The sequence below is a fragment of the Mytilus trossulus genome, chromosome 4, assembly GCF_036588685.1.
Source record: "Mytilus trossulus isolate FHL-02 chromosome 4, PNRI_Mtr1.1.1.hap1, whole genome shotgun sequence".
In the NCBI taxonomy this organism is placed as follows: domain Eukaryota; kingdom Metazoa; phylum Mollusca; class Bivalvia; order Mytilida; family Mytilidae; genus Mytilus; species Mytilus trossulus.
In genome coordinates this window covers 77,810,878-77,831,004 of record NC_086376.1, presented here as the reverse complement: position 1 = coordinate 77,831,004, position 20,127 = coordinate 77,810,878, and the positions used below count along the sequence as shown (strand labels likewise).

The following is a 20,127-nucleotide window of genomic DNA, read 5'->3' as shown; positions in this document are numbered from 1 at the left end:
AAGGGAAAAACCATTTTGCAACTTCGTTTATGGAAAAAATAACTGATTTATCATAACAAAATTCATCTGTGATAAGAGTCAACCAAAAATGATCTGTATTATTCATTCAAGCTGGTGGTCCAATGTTAATAAAAGACATGGGAAAAACAAATAGTGAATGACCAGATCTTAATTGACCATCAGCAGACCACAGGTTAAAGTTGTACAGTATATGATTACCATATTTATTCAATGTCAATGTCTGGGTAACTGGTTTACTCCTGTAATATTGACAGATCCAACATAATCTAGATAATGGATAATGTTAAAAAAAACCTAAAACTTAACAGGGGCCAATTGGGGAGGGGTGAATCGGATCCCAGATCCTGCTTATTGTTTTGTCAGAATCCTGTATCGGACTTATCATTGTCATACTAGAGCTTGTAATTTAAAGTGTCCCACCCAACTTTGTTTCCCATTTTCACATGACACGCTTAAAAAAACCTTTTATTTTTAGTAACTGCATGCAATAGTGTCAGTCAGTTCAACACCTCTGAATTTCACCTAAACGGAGGCTTGAAGACTTGCAATTAAAGAATTTATCAAGAGTATTCTTTACAGTCACTGATTTAGACTTTTCAAATGATAGGAGTTCCATTATGAAATTGTGGTCAATTCATATTGTAAACAACTTTTTTTATTTTATTCAATAATGATTGCATGTCTCAATCAATGATTTTTTTGTGAGGATTCATATATGACAATTGATCTCTCATTTTATTTGACAATTTTAGCTGAATATTTTAACCTGTTTCTGGTCAGTAAACAACCAATCCCCTAATCTTGTTAACTTGCTATTTTTATTTGTTTTGATCTGTAGCTACAAGATGCCAATTAGATATAGTCTTGCTGAACTTCTTCATTCAGTAAATTGAGAAATCCTAATGTCAATACCACCTCCAAATTCATACTTAGTAAAAAGTACAAGTACCTCATGTCCATAAAAACTGACATTAAATGACAAATATCATAAACAAATAAAATCTACTAGTATATAATGGTCTGAAATACAATCGTTGAGTAAAAATATTGACATCACTTTAACGTTTATATGATGATTTTATTTACATTTTATAAAAAAATCAATGGATACAACACAAGTACACTTTTTCGTTTGTAGGGGTTTTTCTCTGCTACATTAAGCAATCAATTTTTTCAGACGACAAGCTGCCAGATTTCTTAATGTCTTTATAAATGAGTTATATCGATATACAAAACTAATAAAGGGCTTTACTTATATCCTTGGAAACTTCTCAGAAACATAATAACATTATACAAGTGCAAAACAAGACAAAGAATAAAGATTTCCAATTTTGAACTTGAACTACATTTTATATTATGTGAATCAAATTCTGTTAAAATTATCATATTATGTATATAATTTAATTAAGAAAAAAGTTCATAATTTTCTTTTTGCCTTATGATCATACTAAGTAAAGAGTGAACATTCTTTAAAAAAAAAATCACTACAACACAAATTTATTGTTTCTTTTTGTTTTGGTAGCATAAAAGTTTGCTTTTTTGTGGTGTAGTTGTAAAAGCTTAAATAGAATCCAAGGTTTTGCAAAGTAATAAAAGTATTTAATTTGTACTTTCATTAGAAATGACTAAAGACACAAAATGGGTAATCAGAAATATAACTTGAAGAAAAATGTACAGTTCATGATTTTTAGTTTTTATTACAGCTCTTATAACTACTTGCATGACAGAGTGCTGATTCTAATTTTAACACAGTTTTTAAAAAGAAATTTCTTCACTTGAACCATTGGCCTTGAGAAGAACTATCTATTGGCTTTGATAAGGATTTGCCATACTTTTTTTCACAAAATCACAGGAATCTTTTCTTCAAATATCTGTTTCATTCTAATGAGCATCTCATAAATTAACACAAATATGTAACACACAATCAAATTATCTTTCATTCTCTGTTAAATACAGTCTAGGGAAATGAACGAAGAACTGCATAAATTGCAATCTTTGTCAAATAAAATCGGAAATGCATACCTTTAAATTTCATGTACATTTCATATTATTTCAATCAAGATTACTGAAGCAACAGCACTATATAAATTATTTTAAACAACATCTTCTAGTTCACTATGCTTGTCTGAAAATTTTCTTAGCAACTATTGTAAAGATGTCATTAAAGCATTCTGCCATTGTTTGTCAATTAGTGCTGATTTTACAATAAGCTTGAAACACTCAATCAATAGACAATACAATTACGACAAAGGGATGGAACTTAACAGTTTCAATTTCGAGGAAAATTGGGCTCTTAAGAATCATTAAGAAGATTAATGGTATATGTCAAAGAGACAGCAACCTAAAAAATAAAAAATTACCCATATTAAATTTTAAAAGACAGTCTTGAATTTTTCATACTCTGTATCTCTGCATCACAAAAAGAACATTTTTTTCTTAGTCAGCTTGGCTATTATTAAATTGACTTAGAGCACTTTATCAATCAATGAAAGTAATTATTTCGTTGATGAAAAAATGCAACCCAAAAAAGTTGAACAAAATACCAAATACCCGTCAATTCTGTCAATCAAAAATTAATACAAGACTCGTTAACAACAATTTTTATAATGGAAAATTCATTTTATTTTTGAGGATTGAACATAAGCAAAATAACACCCAAAATGAACATAAATTTCTGCGTCATTTTTGTCTCTTGTGGAGAATTGTCTCATTGGCAATCATACCACATCCTCTATTTTATATGAACAATATATACATAATGTCATCTTAGATACAGTAGTTTTATGACAAACTGTTTTATCTACCTAGAATAAAGTAAATAAGCTGTTGACACAGAGATATGTCTCCCCTGTGTGTGTATGATGTGATTGTTGAAACTTATTCTGTCTATGGACACACTGAAAGGAAGGCATACAAGTCAAAACTCAAGTTAAGACAGCTATAACAGTATACTTCTTTAAGTGACATGATACTTTAAAATTGCCTAATTAGCAGAGGAAAAGTTTAAATCTGCAGTAAATTGCTCCCCACATTCTTAAAATTGCTGTAAATTTATTTCACAAATTGACAATTGTCAATTAACTTATATTAATTTACAACCATTTGTTTACTATTTACATTGTATTTCATTTGGGTCATAAAATATTTGATGTTATTAAATAACACAGAATCACTTAACTTCACATTAAGCCAAGCAGACAAAAATAATAAATTGTCATGATAAAGCTTCTGTATCTGAAATGACACTAGTAAGATAAATGACAGTTAATAAGGGCTTATTTTGGCCATCTTAATTAATTGACTGAAAATGAAAATAACAAGTTGAACTGTAGGCTACTGCCCTCTCATGAAACCTCAGCTTTATTTCTTCTGTATTGACTGAAAACAGGAAGTTAAATGTGAAAACACATCGAATATAGTTTAACAGACATGTCTTGTCGGTCCTGTGCTTTTTTAGAACTGAATATGTTGACAAGAAAACTAAGTGACTCTTCCTTACAATACTCAAAATACTTTCAATGAAAGAAAGAAGCAGTCACCAATTTCAGATTTAAGAGAATTACTGATTCCAAAGAATCCTAACACTAGAAAACTAAATGTTATGGAGTCTGAAATCTTTACAGAAAACACAGTATCAGTGCTAGTACAATAAACATGTCTACAGACATTTGCATTATATAATTATATGTATTGTATCTCCTGTACCACAGAATAGATATAAGAATATTTAGTATGGGTGCTACTGAGACAACTCTTCAATCTCAATCCAAGTCACAATTTGTAAAAGTAAACCATTAGCTATAGGTCAAAGTATGGTCTTAACATGGAGCCTTGGCTCACACTGTACAGCAAGCTTTAAAGGGCCCCAAAAATGACTAGTGTAAAACCATTTAAACGGGAAAAACAGCTGTCTTATCTATATAAACACTGAGAAAAATGCGACTGAGTAATGAAATAAAGTTCAACAACATTTTCCTGAACCAGACTGTTACGCTCCCTTAATCAATGATTGATTGACCCAGAAGTTTTTGCTGGCTTCTTAACGTAATTAAGCACTGTAAATTTGTATTGATATTTATATTAATGTTTCTATAAGGGGGTTAACCATAATACTACAACATTTCAACAAAGGATTAAACAGGATTCCATATATATGCAGATGTTTGTCTGTAAATAAAAGTACACATCTATCTCCTTTACGAGTCTAAATGTCTTAGCATCTGTTCTTAAATTGTTATCTTGCAGTGATTGTTCAACAGATTTTGTTTTAACTACTAAAATTTGATTTGGATGTAAAATATTTGGTAGTTTTTTTTAATGAAACTTGTCAAAACTCAATGCAGATCAGAGCTTTAATTTCAGTGTAATTGGCCAATTGTCAGAGACCAACAATATATGAGGTCAAATTTGATTAAACAACTGTAAAATGAACTTTTGAGTGGATTTCACCTTTGGAATGTGGGTTGGATGGGGATCAACAAGAAGACATTATTATAAAAGTGCTACATTTGTACTATACTATACCTGGAGGTTTCTCTTTACCAAAAGGCCACATGGTATTTAATCTACAAGATGTTTTATCTGGAAAAGAAAAAGAAAAAAATGTTTTTAATTTCACATTGTCAATATGTTTCAATTGATTTATAACTGTACAAGAAATAATTTCTTTATATGAAAAATATGTTTACCTAGTAATTTGATCAAAATGATAAATCAAAACAAATGTTAAAATAAGTGTATACCCCAGGTCTATTTTTTCACATCTGTTCGTAAGATATCAAAGACATATTTGTTTGTATAATAAATAATAAACAATGAACAATATATTATATTTTAAGATTTGTGTTTAGCTTACCATCTCTAGTTTTGTGGTAAATTGATATGATGCTATACATTTCATTATAAACCAGTATTTTAAGTGTACCAATGAGTGTTACTTTTATAAGTAAAAAAGGCTGATAAAATTATGACAATTAGTACAATGCCAAAAAATACCTTTTTTTTAAAGTCAATCCTCTGTTGACATGGTGATGTGCACATAAACATTCCCAAACATACTCGATGTCATAACAGTTTGTTTTCAAATATCTTTTACCATGTTTAATACAATACTTCCTTAACTTCGATTAAAATAAGCAGATGAAACTCAAGACATAAAAATCTTGTCCTATTCTTGAAACATGGACTGTTTGCACCAAATTTAAAACTGAATCAAATACATTGCACTATTCAATTAAGTTTCAGTTTATCTATAGGTTATAAATCAATAAACTTTATAATGCTTATCATCTTACAGGAAGCCACAATATCTTTAACTATAAAAGTACTTAAAATAAACCATTGTAAATTACTTCCTCATTCTGTGTTTAATTTCTACCAAAGAATTTTATCTACAGGTGACTGCTAGTTTGTTTTAAACAGCAACAAGGAATAAAGATTAAGCAAAGTGCTTCAATACAAAATCAGTCTTACTGGAGTGGAGAGATTCTCCTTAAAACAGATTGTGTGTGATAAATAAGCATGTTTGAATAAAGATCACTTAAATTTCTTTACAGTTTTAAGGAGAAAAAGTTAATCAAACAAAATCACCAGTATTCACCTACGACTTTTCTCAGGAAAAGTTTTTTTTTTTATAAATCATCATGCATATTTGCATGCTGTACTTGTAAAATGTTTTCTGTAAGATTTTATCATTATCTTACAGTGTGATTGTTTTTTTTTTAGCTATCTTCAAGATTCAAAGTGGGCTCATATCTTTAATATTTTTTTCAATTTTAAAATAAAAACGTTTATCGAATAATTAAAATAGAAAAATTGACATCCAAATGAAAAACAAGAATGTGCCCCATCCGCACCATCATTTTCTATATTCGTTGGACAGTGAAAATGGGGTAAAAACTGTACTTTGGCATTACAATTAGAAAGATCATACAATAGGGAACATGTGTACTAAGTTTCAAGTTGATTGGACTTCAACTTCATCAAAAGCTACCTCAACCAAAAACTTGAACCTGAAGCAGGACAGACAGATGGACGGACAGATGAACAAAGAGAAGATGGACCAGAAAACATAATGCCCATAAAATGGGGCATAAACAGATAAAACCCCACATTACCGGTACATTCATGTGCTTCTTTGAAGCAAGAACATTGACAGAGTTTGGCATGTGTGGACACAGTTGCTGCTTTTATTATGTTTTGTGTTACTGTAAAGTCAGCAATGAAATACTGGATGAATGGACAAAAATAAGAGATTAATTATGGCGAATAAAATTTTGCAACCAGATATACAATGAGCGAATCTGATATCAGAATGCATGTATTATCATTGTTTTTATTGTGATCTCAGCTATTTGCATCATTGGCATTAAAATAATATTGATTTCTTTTTAATTTACAGTAGCTTATTGTTTTAGTCATTGGGGAAATTTCATTCATATCTTTTAATTTATTCAAAACTAGGCCAAGTATAATTTAGAGCTTTCATACACATCTGTTTATTGTTGATGTTTTCCTCTTAATTTCTTCTTTTTTTAGTGTGGCTTGGGTTTCTGTCTCATATCTATAATCATAAAAAACGACTAACTTCCTTCCAGTTTGAAGTGAACATTAAAATATTCATTTAAACCAAAATTCTGTAACTTTTTTTAGTGGCATGATCTAATTTCAGGACAGTTTATTTCTCTTTCAATACTATCCTCAATAAATTAAGTTTGTGCCATCACCATTTACATATATAGGTTAAAAACCTCAAAGCAAACAATGTGTACATTTTTTCCATACAAATATCATATGTTAAGTATATCAAATTGAATGGTCACTGAAGTCAAAGCAAACATTCATTCAGGCCACATTCATTTCATCTAATAATGACCATATCAAACAAAACAAACGATCTACATTTGATCAGTCTCCACTAGTGATAACTACATATTTTTCGTATTTATCCCGACAATTTGATCGAACAATACACCAGGGATTACCTATATATCTAGTGCTTAGCAATATCTGCGTACAAACAAGTGATTAATTTATCATAGGAACAATCAATGAATCAATCACACACATTAAGCACTTACCTTCAAACTGTTGCCTTCATCTTAACATCCTGAAAAAGACAAATGTTTGTCATCAAATATATGGAAATTGTGTATAGTTGAGCACAAGTCATATTTCGTATAATAACACTACATCCAGTGAACTTTAATGTTCAACAGACTTTATACATCTATGATTATTGATGTTGAGTCCTTAAATTATCAATTATGAATTATTGCTATTCCATGTGTGATATTGAGATATAACAAGACTGAAAAACAATAAAACTTTCAAACAATGCACAAACCATTTTCTCCTGTAAAAAATTTGGATTTTTTTTATAATCAAAAATGTTTGACATTGTATATTATACCTTTAGGATGAAAATGCTTTCCTATCCCCTCCCCCTTTTTCCCTAATCTAATACATTGTTTACTGAAGCTTTGCATTTCATTTTCACTTTGCTTTCATATCAGGATTGGCATTATCAAAATGTAAAGATACTATAAAACAAAATCTGACACATGATGCTGGACCACTCCCACTAACCTAATAAGTCCATGGAACCATGAAATAAGGGTGAAAATCTGAATTTGTCATATAACTCACAAGGAGCATGTGTACAATTACATGTTGATGTGACCAAATTTTCCTCAACTACTTTAACCCAATATTTGAACCAGATATGGAACAGACCAGAAAACAAATAGTATGGCCGTCTAGTCTCTACAATTGTAGTTGGGGAATTAAAATTCAAAGAACTGAAACACAAAATAAAACCTATGCATTGTTAAGCCTGCATAATTATATTATTTACAATCAAAACTGTTCCTCTTGCATTTAGTGATCATTCATGATTTTTTCTTTACATCCATAACATGAATGTATTTTTTTCAGCCTACTTGAGATCAGAGATTGATTCTTTCCAACAAAAATCTATACCAGTTTTTAAACCTCATTCGTCATTGATTTAAATCATTGTTAATATGCAAGGATTTGCTTATATGTCTACAATTTTCTTATAAAATATTTACAACAAGTCTGTTTTTCATGACCTAATATCACTTTCACCTGTTTATTGAGCTGGATAAAGATTTAATCATATTTACACAGATTCACCACAGTCAATCAAAGATTTACAGAAGTCAAACATCATTAATCTTTATAAAATACTACCCCTTAACCGTTTCCTCCATTGAACTTTTTTTTTTGGCATACTTGATTCGCATAGGATTTTTTTGATAAAATGCTAAACTTATGCTTTAAAGTATTAAGGCATTGCGAAAAACAACTATTTCATCAAATAAATTTAAGTTGGATATTCCTATGATATTCCTTTTCATATTGGATACAAACTTTATTAAGTCAACTGCAGACACTTTGTAGTCAAAGTGTTTCAACTGAGGTACTACACAGGCGTCAAAAGGCGTCATTATGGAGTAAGGGGGGTGGCGTCAAAAGGCGTCATTATGGAGTAAAGGGTTAAATGAATCTGAATAAGTTATAACACTTAATATTCAATCACAAAATGAGTCAATTGGGATATAATTGAGTATGTCCATCCATCAGCAAAGGACAAATATTCAAGGCATTTCCATACACCTATTCAGTTGAGTGCTAATGCCAATACATGTACCTTATTTCATCAAAAGAATAGAACATAAACTTCATTGCCTTTGCTCAGAGATCACATAAGCACACAAATCAACTTGGCCTAAAATGCTTAGAACTTGACATGGACATTTAACTAAATATAGGTCAATAAAGCATGAATAGTAGGTCAAAGTGAATAACTCTGAATTTGGAAGGCAATCTGTTATCCTTAAGAAACTTTAGGAATTTTTAAAAGTGTGATTTTAGATTGTAGCAGCGGAGCCAAATGTTACTTAAACTAAAACCATCCATTAGTTCTAGCTAACTCAACAAAAAAGGTCTACTTAAATTTCTATTCTTGATCCATTATACAAGTGTGCAGTTTTTGTGTTTAAAATTACTACTTGTACCAAGATTCTGGCTTTAATTTAACTACAGGTGAGACAAAACTGTGAATATGTCAAATAATTCAAATTTAAATTACAGTTCTCTATGCTTATGTAAATTATGTACATTGTTTATTTAAGGTTGTTTAAAAAATAAAGCAACCTTAATCCTGCCAACCTAAATAAAGGGAGATATTGTGTAGGTGGCAATATTATATTGTCTGATGGCCGATCATCTTACATTTTTGTAGTAGATATAATAAAATCAACCAAGTAATAAATTAAAGAATGGAAAATGTGTAAAAGGTTCTGTAGAACTATATGTTTCTCCAGCTATTGCTGTTGTCAGAGTAAACATATAATGTTGATCATAAGAAAAAAAAAAACATTTATCAGAAAAATACAGAAAATATTGTTTCTTACAGTACTAGTATTCTCCCTCGACACCATTTGCCAGTATGGTCTTGAGGAAACGATGATAGTCCGTCGGAAGGGGACGATAAATGGCTGACCCGTGTTAAGAAAGAGCAATATCTCTTGCACGTTAAAGACATCCTTATAAAAAAGAAGATGTGGTATGAATGCCAATGAGACAACTATCTACAAAAGACCAAAGTGACAAAAACATTAACAATTATAGGTCACCGTACGGCCTTCAACAATGAGCAAAGCCCATACCGCATAGTCAGCTATAGAAGGCCCCGATATGACAATGTAAAACAATTCAAACGAGAAAACTAACCTGGGACACTGGTATAACAGTACAACATAAGAACGAACTATAAAAATCAGTTGATAAAGGCTTAACTCACTAAATGGACAAAAAATACTAGTGGACGTGGCAGGGTACTTATAAATCCTGACTAGATTTCTAAAAGAATAGGCTAATGCCGCTACAAGGCAGCACTCGCACCCGCAAAGTGGAAAGGGATTTATATAAGTTGCAAAACTTGTTTCCCAATCCACTATAAATAAATATATTTAAATTAAACTAAAACTAAACTAGTATTTTAATAAGTGTGACACTATGATAGTTGCAATGATTACACACTGATTTGAATTTCAACTTTTATTATTTGACTGTTTCTGAGGTCAAAGCATTGTTAAGGATTGTCAAATGTGAAGGTTCTGAATGATCAAATGCATGCACAACACGAGAAGCCATCAAAGTAAGGTTGTGAACCTTATTTTATATATACAAATGTATAAGCTGCTGTCTAATCCATATCACATATATATCAAATATCTCCTTATTTCATCTTCTATGTTCATGTTTCACCAAAAAATATTCTTATGTAAACCAATTGTCTGACAAGTGGTCATTTTTCATCCTAATTTTTATTGATATATGACCTATTTTAGAGAAATGGACAGATGTTAAAAAACAAAATGTTCAGGTATTTCACGAAATGTACTTCGTGTATTATTTCGTGAAGTTCATCTGAACAGGTGTGGCTGGACTATCTATACTGATACTGTATCAAAGATATTGTACCTACGTTATAAAGACAGTGATATTATGAAAAAGAAGATGTGGTATGATTGCCAATGAGACAAAAATCCACAAAATACCAAAATGACACAAACATTAACAACTGTAGGTCACCGTACGGCCTTCAACAATGAGAAAAGCCCATACCTTTGTCTTTCTAATCATCTTATACATGTATATATCCCCATACAAATCTACATGTTCAGTGGCACATTCATAGAATCTTTATGTTTGTAAATAAGTTAAATTTGACCCCCGCCTTTATTTTTCTCGAAAAAAAAATCAGAACAAGGGAAATGTTAGAGTGATGAATTTCCTGATTTATACATACTTATTTACATATTTTTTTAACAGGTTTACAGCTGTCAGTTTTGACATAAATTGAAATTCTAATTATGTACAAACAATTTCCTAAACTTTAAAATATAAGTAAATGAAAGGTCAAACAAATTTTCTCAATACAAAATTAAATGCAGTTCAAAATAACAACCTTAAAAAGAAGTAGAAATTAAAAAAAATATATCAACCTATTTTTGTAATGAGAGGATGAAAAGGTTGGTGTTGAAAGCAAACAGGCAGGTGAAGACCAAACAAAAAGTAATCTATTTGATGAAAAATCACAATAAAATGAAAAGTTAAAGCATTACAAAACTACATGAAAAATTGTTTACAAATAACATATTTGCTGCTGAAACATTGCATTTTCCAGGGACTAACAAACTGTGTAAGTCCAAAAGGAAAATATTGGTGAAAGAATTGATCAAAAATTTACTTACATATGTAAATTTCTTAATAGTGACAAATTAGGAAGAGAGGAGAGGTATATTAAGTTTCATTTTGTAACATGTAGTTTAAACTTTTGTAAAAATATTTTTAAATTATTGTCAAATTGAGCTTAAAATTTAGACACTTAAAAGTTACAGAATGGAACCTAATGTTCTAGACTTTGATTTTAGGACAAAAAAACTTTAATTTCTATATTATTTTTTTTGTAGATTATAAACATTGCCTTACATGGTCTTACACTGAGTGGTAGGATAACAAAACAGCAGCATTTCCTTAGTTATTTTAAAAAAAATTCTATAATGAAACTTCCACAAGAACAAATGTTTTAAACAAAACAGATGTGAGAAATCCTTTGATTTTTTTTTTTAAATTTGATAACCACCTAGGAAAAAATTTCATAAATACTCCTTTTTAAAAAAGGTAAAAAGTAAAAAAAAAGGTAATGTTTTAACCTACCAGTAAATATCACATGATGTCAATATTGTTAGATCATTTTTACATCCTTAACTTTAACAAAACAATATGCAATAAACAGGTATTGACTGCTACAAACAGGTATTGGATGCAAAATATTAATTTCATAACGAAACCTATTAAAATATAAAGACAAAATAAAATCACTATGGCAACTGAAATAATTGACAATGTTTTCTGTTTCATCAAATCAATTTTACAACCTATTTTCATCATTTGAATGACAGGATGAAAAGAAATATGAGCATTTAAACTCATATCTAATCGGATTATAATACATGTATATTATAAGCAAAAGTTCAAACATGCAAACATTATGATTATCACAATATTTGCCTGTTTTATAATCTTTTAATCAAAATGATCCTCTATTTTCTCTAATAAATAAGGAAGATTTTACTTATATATTCATGTTAAAAAAAGTGCAGTATTTGAAGAACAATGCAGAGCGCTAAATTGTAACTTTTACATGTATGTGGCATATTTTTTTAAAAGATGTAACAAAATCCTCTCTAAAAAGAAATCTTGAGACAATGAATAAGTTTATGGAGTGTTTGCGCTCAAACCAATAATCATGTATCAATAGACCACTTTCAAGTTCATCTGTCACCGGCAAAAACTCGTCAATTATACACGCCTTTATGACGTCATTTACCAGATAGAGGGGCTTGCCTGTATCCCTGCACTATTTACGTTCATCAAGCGTCTTAGTGATCGTCTATGTGCAGGATAAACTAGAAATAATGGTGGCTCTGTAGGTACTTACTGACATTTCCCTAATGACAGCAGTGTTGATTGTCAATTTTGAGAATTCAATTTGCCGAATAATTCGTACAATATAGAATTATAGTTTTCCAACCACTCGCTCAACATTGGAAGGAAGTGATGACGGCCCTTAACGCACAAATGGCGATGATAAAGGCGCTTATAATTGACGAGTTTTTTCCGGGGACGGATGAACTCGAAAGTGGTCTATTGTATAAATTCACAAATTCCAAGCTTTGACAAAGTATTTACTTTGACCATTTGACAAAAATATATAAATTTCAAAAAAATTGAACCAACCATTTTATCAGAAAAATTACACTGGTTATATAGCAGTTTGACAAACACTAATTTTGATCGTTGAGAAGCTTAATATTCTCTTAATAAAGCAACGTAATCAAAACGTTCAGCTGATTTTACAGAGTTATCTCCCGGTAGTGTTAGGTACCACCTTAACTGGCCATATAGTTAAGAAGTGCTAGCTCTTCAGCTCATAATCGTATATGATCATTTACAAAGTCACCCAAGAAACAAGTTCAAAGTTTTTCGTCTAAGCATGTGTTAAAAACCTCAATCATATGAGATATGCATGTACTAATTCAATAGAGTGCTTTCTGATCAAAATCTAATAAGGTATCTATCATCTTCGCTAGCCAAGGGTTACGATCCACTCACTTTCTCTTCAACAAACCGGAGTGGATCGTAACCCTTGGCTAGCAAAGATGGGTATCTATATATACATCTAGAAATTAACCTATATGTATGAAACAAGTTCCCAGTATTTATCTATAAACAATGTAAATGTAACTTATGACCTACTGATACAGATCCTGCATGCAATAATAAACGTATACTGATACATGTATATTAGACATTATTGTTAATTACATTATGACATCAAATACTAATCTAATAAACTTGTATGTTGCAATAACATAACAAAACGTGTGTTATTTGTATTCATTGACAAGTAAATATAGGGCTGGTGATCATGAGAGTCAGTAACTAGACTGTTCGACAACCATGATGTTCAAGTATTCTCAAACATGTCTGAGATGCTTCTTAAAAATTCTGCATGAGTAATTTTGTCCAAAATAACAAGCAAATATAAAAAAAGCAAAAAACCCAGGGATATGTGCTTATTCATGTAAGACATTCTTTCCCATCTTATACTTTTACGTTTCTTAATCAGTGAAGTGAATTGTTCTGTCATTTTTTAAAACTTTGACATATAGCTATATATATTTGAAATTTACATCAATTTAAAATGAATATTATTGATCTAAGTTTCAGGTTGATGTGATTATAACTGTCATATAAAACTTTAAGAAAAAACTTACAAACAATGAACATCTCAGTTATTACTCAATATTGATAATCATACTTTTTACAAAGAGAGCGATGACTTTTATGTACATACCTGTATAAAGGTCGAATTCTAATTATTTCAAAGGTCAGGATCAGTTTTAAAATGTCTCACTTAGAAATGTTAAGAGTATTAAACTGTGTGTCAATACATTTTCCAGTGACAATATACACAAAGTGTACATAAATTATGATATATATTTATACACTCTTTTTACTCTAAAGGTTGTAAAATTTTAGGTAAATTAATTTAAATTTGGATTGGATGTTTCACCTGTAGAATAGCTATCCCTATTTTTTTGTAAAGAAACTCCATAAAATGATGTTATATAATAAATCTTAACATCATGTACCCACCCTAGGGTGTAAGTTCATTTTTATCAGTCAAATAATATCTATTCAAACATTTGTCAAAGCACACGGGAAAATACACCTTACTGATACATTTTTAAAACCAGATGCTCCGCAGGGCGTAGCTTTATACGACCGCAGAGGTTGAACCCTGAATGGTTGGGGCAAGTATGGACACAACATTCAAGCTGGATTCCGCTCTAAATTTGGATTGTGATTAAATAGTTGACACAGCATAGGTTTCTGACACAGAATGAATGTATTCAAATGAACTTAAAATTTTTGTTTTCTCTTAGAGCAATTCACTATGCTGTTGAATATTAATCCTCTCAAAAAAATGTTGAAGAAATTTTCTTTTTATTTATGAAATTTCAAATGAGAAAAATTGAACCCAATTTTTTAATCACATCCCCCTTTCCCTTATTCCAAAACTAATTTCAATTAAAATATTCTAATGGAGTTTGCAACAATTACTACTCATTTAAATACATCATAAAATATTAAGATGTAAAAAAACTGCTTGTTATCACTGAATGGTAAAGATTATTTAAATTTATCAGTTGGTAGTAAAAAGTGAATATACATTGTATATTGTATATAACAAAGATTTAAGTTGATTCTGGACAAAGAAAGATAACTCCAATTAAAAAAAATTCTTGCAGATATTTCTTGCTTACTATACTGGACAAAGAAAGATAACTCTTAATTAAAAAAAAAATTGCTATTTCACAATATTGTGAAATTAGATATTTCTTGCCATTGCACAATACTGTGCAATTGAAAAGACTTGCTATTGCACAATACTTAATATAATAATTTTAGATCCTGATTTGGACCAACTTGAAAACTGGGCCCATAATCAAAAATCTAAGTACCTGTTTAGATTCAGCATATCAAAGAGGCCCAAGAATTTAATTTTTGTTAAAATCAAACTAAGTTTAATTTTGGACCCTTTGCACTTTAATTTAGACCAATTTTAAAACTGGACCAAAAATTAAGAATCTACATACACAGTTAGATTTGGCATATCAAAGAACCCCAATTTTTCAATTTTTGATGAAATCAAACAATGTTTAATTTTGGACCTCGATTTGGGCCAACTTGAAAACTGGGCCAATAATCAAAAATCTAAGTACATTTTTAGATTCAGCATATCAAAGAACCCAAAGGTTTCAATTTTTGTTAAAATCAAACTAAGTTTAATTTTGGACCCTTTGGACCTTAATGTAGACCAATTTGAAAACGGGACCAAAAATTAAGAATCTACATACACAGTTAGATTCGGCATATTAAAGAACCCCAATTATTCAATTTTGATGAAATCAAACAAAAATTAATTTTGGACCCTTTGGGCCCCTTTTTCCTTAACTGTTGGGACCAAAACTCCCAAAATCAATACCAACCTTCCTTTAATAGTCATAAACCTTGTGTTTAAATTTCATAGATTTCTATTTACTTATACTAACGCTATGGTGCGAAAACCAAGAAAAATGCTTATTTGGGTCCCTTTTTGGCCCCTAATTCCTAAACTGTTGGGACCGAAACGCCCAAAATCAATACCAACCTTCCTTTTGTGGTCATAAACATTGTGTTTAAATTTCATTGATTTCTATTTACTTTAACTAAAGTTATTGTGCGAAAACCAAGAATAATGCTTATTTGGGCCCTTTTTTGGCCCCTAATTCCTAAACTGTTGAAACCAAAACTCCCAAAATCAATCCCAACCTTTCTTTTGTGGTCATAAACCTTGTGTCAAAATTTCATAGATTTCTATTAACTTAAACTAAAGTTATAGTGCGAAAACCAAGAAAATGCTTATTTGGGCCCTTTTTGGCCCCTAATTCCTAAAATGTTGGGACCAAAACTCCCAAAATCAATACCAGCCTTCCTTTTTTGGTCATAAACCTTGTGTTAAAATTTCATAGATTTCTATTCACTTTTACTAAAGTTAGAGTGCGAAAACTAAAAGTATTCGGACGACGACGACGACGACGCCAACGTGATAGCAATATACGACGAAAATTTTTTCAAAATTTGCGGTCGTATAAAAACCAGGACAATTTTGAAAATATCCAGTGAACTGACTACATTGGGCGTGTTTTTAAAAGTGATCTTACATCTCCTGGGTCATGTGAAAACTTATAAATAATAGTCTACATTTTTGAACCAATTTCTACATTTTAGCAGTTATTTTTCAATAAACCATATTTGTAAAGAATTGTGCATCTGACATTAATTTATGATTTTTTTTATGATTGAAAATAATGGAATTCTTTTTTAAACCATTTCCAACATAAAATTATGTTTTTTTTAAATTAAAAATGATGCAAGCCTATCTAAGAATTGTGACACAACAGTCACTTATCTAAACTGTTGTACAAATGTACATGTATATATATTTTTATGCAAGGTAATCTCAATCAAGGATGGTGTATCATTACATCTTGGTCTCCATCAAGTCAGAAAAAGTGCCAACATTGACACATGTACCCCCCAAAACAGACATCTTAGTGCAAATGAACTAAAAGGGAAAAAATACCCACCACAACTTTTGATCAATGATAATTCTATAAAATACAGAAAAATGTACATTACAAAAGACAAGTCTTACCTTTAAATGTAAAAGTTTACGGTATATAGATCGACACAGATATTGACCCAAGAATGAATTCTCTCAAGTTGTCATAATAGTTGTAAATAGCACATAGTAATTCAACTCATGTCGTGTACAAATTCAAAAGCATGCTATTCTTCTGCTTTAACAATCGATAAATTTAAAATTAAGTACAAAAATCATCCTTTTCAATAACACATGTTGTAAGTAATGAGATCTAATACTAGACTCGATACATGGATAAGTCATTTAAAAAATAAAAAATCATTGGAGAATAATTATGTACATATATGTACAATTGAAATTTAATCAATAAAAGAATTAGACTGATTTGACTGAGAACTTATAAAGCATTCATTTGTACAGTTATAAATATGTACGTACTATTATTTCATAACTTTTAAATGAATACATGCACAAGTAAATCAACAGTGCACAATATTAAGTTTGGTATATATACAGGTATTGTTATTTAGATTTAAAAAAAAAAGTAAACCATGATCAAATTAAGTACATGGGTTCACAACGAACGTTAACTCACAGGGATTGATGGGAACAAATGAAACAGGATATGAAATATGATCCTTCTCAACAAATGTATGGTTTACCCCATATCATTATCAAAAACACAAAAACAGTAAACAAATTTAGTAATAATCATTTAGTAAATGTACTTCATGCATTTAAAAGAATTTGGAACAGCAAAATAAGCATGATACTGTTCAGGGCAGATCCAGCCATTTCAAAAATTGGGGGTTCTCAACCCAGCACAAAAGGTTTCGGGGGAGGGGTTCCAACTATATGTCTCCAATCAAATGCATTGAAAAGTCTCCATTCAAATGCATTGAAAAAAAAGGGCGATTCCAACCCCCCAGAACCCCTACCTGGATCTGTCACTGCTGTTTGCTACAGAATCCTTGCTCTATTTTTTAAAACTATATAGGTCGATGTTAAAGTAGGCATCTGGGATAAGCAAATTATGGATATTAAACAAAGAAAAGAATAACAACTAAATAGTATTATCAAATATCATGGATTTATACTATAATAATCACATACGTCAATGGTGAATCATGACATAGACTCATAGTAACATATCACCCATCCTTTTGAACACAAATAAAATTGACATCTAGTAATAGGCCTATTTAATAACTATATATATGTATCTTATAACAGGTGATGTCCTGTATGCAAATTTTAACATATTTTTTTCTGTGTTCTTTACATTGAAAAATTAAAAAAAAAGACATTATTTTATTAAAACGATTTCTATTAATATATGAAATTTCAATTTGTGTATTAAATGCCTAGGTTGTTACTTGTAAGGATTTTCTCCGGAATTTAATCCGGAACACTTAAAATCTAATTGGGTACTGACCTATCAGAAAGTAATCATAGTACTGTAATTACCAAAAAATCACTAAGAAAATTTGCAAGAGTAATAAAAAATAAAAAAATTCTTAGTTCAAGGGCTATAACTCTACCAAATATCAGTTAACTGGAATGAAGGTGTAAAGGGCTATAACTCTACAAAATATCAGTCAACTGGAATAAAGGTGTAAAGGGCTATAACTCTACAAAATATCAGTCAACTGGAATGAAAGTGTAAAGGGCTATAACTCTACCAAATACCAGTCAACTGGAATGAAGGTGTAAAGGGCTATAACTCTACCAAATATCAGTCAACTGGAATGAAGGTATTAAGGGCTATAACTCTACCAAATATCAGTCAACTGGAATGAAGGTGTAAAGGGCTATAACTCTACCAAATATCAGCCAACTTGAATGAAGGTGTTCTATTAATTTCAATACCCCAACTACAAGTTTATTACAAACTGACAATTTTAACAAGTCAATGAAAATTTAAACCAAGAGTGCTAAATATTTCTAATAAATATATGCTATGATCAGACAGTGCTCAAAATTTTTATATACCTATATACATATATCAGTATGTATTTCCACAGAATTTAAAATTCAAGCATTATGTATACTAGTACTTACATTTTCTCAAGAAAGTAAATTCACGCATTGACAAAATGTTTACATATAAAATTATCCAATTTTCTTGTGTGTCAAATTACTATTGAAATGACCCTATACGTCATTATATATATAAAGCACAATAATGAATGTTTCATAGTAAGACGCCCTAGACGTCACACAACCCAATAACGAATGTTTCATAGTAAGATGAATGTAGCAAGCTGTCGCTGTATTTTTTCGTATCATTTAAAATCGGTAACACTTTACATTGATTGGGCTTTAATATAAGTATGATAAATGTTTTAGAACAGAAAAATCTACTTTATTTCATTATACACATACATGTATGCATGTACAAATAAGTTTCAGTGTGAGCAGGTCACAGTAGAAATAAATTGAAACAATTGTAACACATGCAATTTGAACAGATCTTCAACATAATATTCATAAAGATAGCTTTTCCTTCATTATTACAAATTTTTATACAACAATTTTTACAGCAATGGTACGTGTATAGATACATTGTATCAATATTTACTTTTAATTTAAAGTTTTCATTTCCTACTATGGTACAATTAAACTTGGATACAGCCCTTTGTTCTCAGCATCAACAGAAAAAATGGGAAAAGTTCTATAGAAATATTAAGAATCTGGTATAAGATAACAATTATGCAGACACGAACATCAACTAGACAGCAAGCCAACAAAGACACAAATCTAGAAATGTCATCTTAAGGTCAATGTAAGGACTTAACTCAAAAATAATAACAAATATCCAAAATGTATACATATTAAAAAAAAACTGACTGTGCGAGGGCTGTATAGCCAGTCAAGGTCGTTAAAAACTTCCATTTGTCATATAAAAATCCACCCAAGTCCATATACAGTTTGAAAAAAGTTATCAGAGACTCACAACTAAAAAATAACTTTCAACACAATATTTCAAGAACAACATAAATTTATATGAAGAATGACATATTAGGTTAAAATGGAAAATTAATATTTTTTGGGATACAAGTAGATATCAAATATACAGGCAGTGTACACAATTTTCTAGCAATAATCTGTTCATTACATTCAAGGTTGAGTATCAATAAAAAATATATCCAAAAGTTATATAGACAAAAAATGGTAACACTTGTCACTTCATACTTATTTTATGTCCATCTGTAAAGATGTGGTGGGGTGGGGTGGGGGTGGGGGGGGGGGGGGATAACTTAAGATGTAATCTATAATGACCTCTAGATGATTAA

At 30.3% G+C, this 20,127-nt stretch overlaps 1 protein-coding gene across 4 annotated transcripts in view; it reads right to left on the bottom strand.

Annotated features, from left to right (window-relative positions):
• LOC134716033 (phospholipid-transporting ATPase ID-like) overlaps positions 1-20,127 on the bottom strand; it is a 71,349-nt gene that overhangs the window by 46,855 nt on the left and 4,367 nt on the right. For 2 of the 4 annotated variants that reach the window (XM_063578711.1, XM_063578712.1), the window contains exons 2-3: positions 7,101-7,129; positions 4,546-4,602 (exon numbers count right to left, since the gene is read on the bottom strand). In XM_063578711.1, coding sequence (XP_063434781.1) covers positions 4,546-4,576 — 31 coding nt within the window. In that variant the 5' untranslated portion in view covers positions 4,577-4,602; positions 7,101-7,129. Of the gene's footprint in view, positions 1-4,545; positions 4,603-7,100; positions 7,130-13,895; positions 13,922-16,882; positions 17,027-20,127 lie in introns of those variants that run through there. The other 2 variants (XM_063578713.1, XM_063578714.1) reach the window with 2 other exon arrangements.